Raw genomic sequence first — 4,113 nt, 5'->3', positions numbered from 1 at the left:
GTGGATTTTGGTGTGCAATGAAAGAAGTAGAAGCTTTACAATGTGCGGGTGGGCCGGTGTAGGGTTATAAGTACCAGGATACACCTGCTCTGCTCAGAGAAAAGTGGGTTCGCCTTCTGCATTAGAGATTTTGCTATTTACAACTGCTGGATATTATGTGTCATTTTATTTGGTTAACAATGTGGACACCTACGATCGCTTTGCTTTTCATGTGTTCTCATTGTTTTGTGCGTAGCCTCGACTTCAATGTAATCCGATCCTCTAAAGAAGCAATGGATCCATTGGAACAGGTGAGAGCACCTGCAGTGGAGTGACCAGTGATGACCAGGCTACGTTTTGCAGCTGTGTGGATTCAAGTGTTTCAAGTGTCATTCAAGTGTCTCTTTTTTCAGATTGAAATAGGCCAATTATTTTGTTCGTAATACAGGTGCAGCCGCTAAATGGAACGGTGGCCATACAGAATAATGTGAACACGCGTCGCAGGGCAGATACATCTTCTAATCGCCATCACACCAGGTCATCTTGCCCTGATCAAGAATGCAGTCCGTCAACAGTGAGTTGAGTTGAGTGTGTGTGTGTGTGTGTGAGAGATCTAGAGAGATAAGAAAGAAGGGATCTGAGACTGTAATCACTAGGTAGTCCAATTAATTCCGAAATAAATAATATAATATGTTTCTAAACACTTCTACATTAATGTGGATGCTAATATGATTATGGATAGTCCTGAATGAATCATGAATAATGATGAGTGAGAAAGTTACAAAGGCATAAATATATTGCGAGTAAAGTACATGACGGATATTAAAATGTGATGACAGGCCTGATGGAAACAGAACATTTTCCGGTAAACTTTCCAAATGTTGACAAAACAAAATACGCTAGACAATGGATCCTATTTGTGTTACTAAAACGAATTATGCCAGAAATGTTGGTGGAAATGATATTATGTGCAAATATTGATATAATAACCATCATATCGAAGTAAATTTGGAGTCACGTGATGACATGTGTGGTCCTCCCACTACGACTCCTCGGGAAAGTATGCAGTTTATTAAACTACAGATTAAAGGTTAGGATGAACTTCACGAGGTGGTGAACGTGCAAGGTGACGAGCTTGATGCTTCGTTCCAATAAATATCGAGAGTCACATTTTGGTGACATGATCATCGATGCTTGGCTGCCGTTCGACAAATAAAATAATAAGCTATTTTGTCCATAATAATCTCATCATGTAGGCTATACGTGTATCTGCGCGCTGTTGGCTAGAGTTGGCACACTTGCTATATAACATAACTTTTTTTGTGAGAAAACCATCAGTAGAGTTGAAAATGCAATGGAAACCCCTTTAACTTGTATTTTTAATTCGGTACATGGGTACATGGAACAAGTCAATTTGATGGAAGCACATCTCTGGAGGGAAAATGAGCATACTGTTTTTATCCGGATTTTAGAATATTCACATGAAAACCTAGCTACCGTCCCAATACTTTTGGAGCTCACTGTTTATGGTGTGACCTTATGTGCTAAATTACCTCTTAATTAAAAACTGAAAGCGGCTATCTGCAAATCAAGGGATGGGGCTGGAGAAATGTAACCACTCTCAAATTCATAGACAAAGCTATATGCAAGTACTGACATCCATGAGATCAAAATGATTGTTTTAACCATGTTCAGGCTACACAGTGTTTGTTTACAATTACATCGTTTACAAACAACAGAGTAAATAAAACAAGCTTCCATGTTGGGTTCTGCTGGGGTACAACAGTTGAACAAAATTCAGGATGCATTTATGTTATATTCTTCAAGCACAGGAGGTTGGTGGCACCTTAATTGGGGAGGACGGGCTCGTGGTAATGGCTGAAGCGGATGTGTTTCTATGGTTTCTATGTGTTTGATGCCATTCCATTAGCTCCGTTCCGGCTATTATTATGAGCCGTCCTCCCCTCAGCAGCCTCCACTGTCTTCAATAATAAATTATTACGTAATGAATTCCAAAAGTCCAAAATGTACCAATCACAAAGGTGCCCTTTTAAACAGAACTGCTAACATTACATTGTTTAATTGTGCTGCTGACTGTCATGTGTAAGTGGTAATGAAGTTCCTATATCTACACAGAGAAATACCTGCAATGGATCTCAGAAAAAGAACCAGAATAAGGAAATACTTGCTCCTGATGATGACGAAAACATAAGGAAAGGTAAGAAAACGTAGAAAATGATAGCCTGGTCCCAAACTGTGTGTGCTGCCTCCAACTCTTGCAGCTCTGCATGTCTGAGTGTGGTGCTAACTGTCCTGTTCCCTCTCCAGTGGCAGAGATGGCAACATGCGTGCGCTCTGGAGACTGTGAGGCAGGGCTGTGCTGCGTCCGCTATTTAACAGGGAAAAGATGTCAACGCATCCCAAAGGAGGGAGAGGCCTGCCTCCTGGGAGGACGCTCTAAATTGCGTAGAAATCTTGAGCGCTGCAACTGTGCACGCGGGCTAACCTGTCGTGCCCAGGATGAAAGCCCCAAAAACCAAGGCGTTTGTCTACCCAAACTGAGAAAGAACATGAGGAGGGCTAGACACTCAGGCAAGAGGAGTATGGCCGAGAGAAGATGTGGATAACTTAAGCCAAAACATTTGACTCAATACTTTTGCACCATTCTTTGTTTCACAGCATTTCACTGATTTAATGTCAGAAAGGTTCATTTTGTCTTTGTTCTGTATATCAAGTTAAAGGTTAAAATGTTAAAGGCTAAACGCAAGGTAGGCTTTTGTAAATGTATATTTCATTCCATACAAGCTCCGGTGGTCTACTCTTTATTTTTATTTGAGCCCCTCACCTAATCTTATTAGCCTTCAAAAGAAAAGTCTGCACACTTCATAACCTCCTTGAGTTTAATGGCATCTGGTTCCATCTCTCAAGCACTTCTGTATGAAAATGGTCCAGACTTCATCATCACAATGTCCACTAGTGCCATCTATTGGATGAAGATTGTAAGCAACACATTGACAATATCTGAAAAGGGTCCTAGGCTAGGGTTTTGTAGCCTGGAATCCACACTGACCATCACCGTTTCAATATTGTTTCATGTCATTGATTCAGTCTGGACCTGCTCCAAGAGGGACTCTTGGGCCTAAATAGAAAATAGCCAGTCCAGTCAGTGACCGATCAGAATCTAAAGGTGGGTTTAACACAAAAACCCATGTGGCAAAATGCTGCACTTTAAATGGCAGGTAGCAGATAATGGAACATGTCAGATATTTATGTAGTTGGTCCTGTATATGAACTAATATACATGAGTTCTAACTAGAAAAAATCTTTGTTAGTTTACAATTGTACAACTTATGTTCCCGCATATAAAATCCACAAAGACTGCTGGAAAGGCCCGAACGCAAGATCGTAATTTCTATGACTCACACCGTGTAGAACATAACATTTAATAGCCTGTAGCCTACTGTTCATGAGTGGCACTTCACTTTTTAGTATGGAGAACAGCTGTGACAACATTGATCCTAAGATCAAAATGTTATTTGTGTAATGACAATGAATTGTGAAATAAAAAATCAAATGCAATTTCCTCAAATGATTGTGATTGTGCTTTCAAAATAACCTTCAAATGGTACAGCTATAAGATAGCTTTTGAAAATCATGTTTTAAAAAAAAATCAAATTGGATGATATTTGGATGAAACCAGAAACCAGTTGAACGTAGGGTGACCCAAGTGATTTTTTAAAAACTGTTGTTGGCACATTGATAAAGTTTGATCATAACGTTACAGGTCCCCTCCCTCCTACCTGAGGAACGCTCAACTCTGTTCCCTTATATCAAGGCGGAGTTTAGTTTTGATAACTGGTCTTGGGATTTGCTAGCTACAGCATTGAGCCACCATCAGTTGATTCTTCTAAAAATGTCAATTCTCAAAACGCTTACCAGTAGCTATGTTTGTCCTGTACAACTGCGGTCCTTCCACAGGGTGCGGAAAATCATACTTTTAATAAAAACCTTTAGCGAATACAACCACCAACTTTTTCCTCGTTGCTCTTACTACCTAAGGTGAGATTCAATTGGGTCCGTGCTATCCGGAATCCTTGGGACGTATAAAAGTATGAATTTCAGCACCCCGCAGAA

General features: G+C 40.2%; 1 protein-coding gene across 1 annotated transcript; it reads left to right on the top strand.

Annotated features, from left to right (window-relative positions):
- LOC121584087 (dickkopf-related protein 4-like) lies at positions 1 to 3,543 on the top strand. The gene is made up of 4 exons (XM_041899918.2): positions 1 to 290; positions 428 to 553; positions 2,116 to 2,197; positions 2,308 to 3,543. Exons 1-4 carry the CDS (start codon positions 156 to 158, stop codon positions 2,604 to 2,606), a joined length of 642 nt encoding a protein of 213 aa, XP_041755852.1. The 5' UTR covers positions 1 to 155; the 3' UTR covers positions 2,607 to 3,543.
- The last annotated feature ends 570 nt before the right edge of the window (positions 3,544 to 4,113 follow it).

This window comes from Coregonus clupeaformis, unplaced genomic scaffold (assembly GCF_020615455.1).
Source record: "Coregonus clupeaformis isolate EN_2021a unplaced genomic scaffold, ASM2061545v1 scaf0098, whole genome shotgun sequence".
Taxonomy (NCBI): domain Eukaryota; kingdom Metazoa; phylum Chordata; class Actinopteri; order Salmoniformes; family Salmonidae; genus Coregonus; species Coregonus clupeaformis.
Note: the sequence above shows the minus strand (reverse complement) of the source record. Positions and strands in the feature narration are given on the sequence as shown.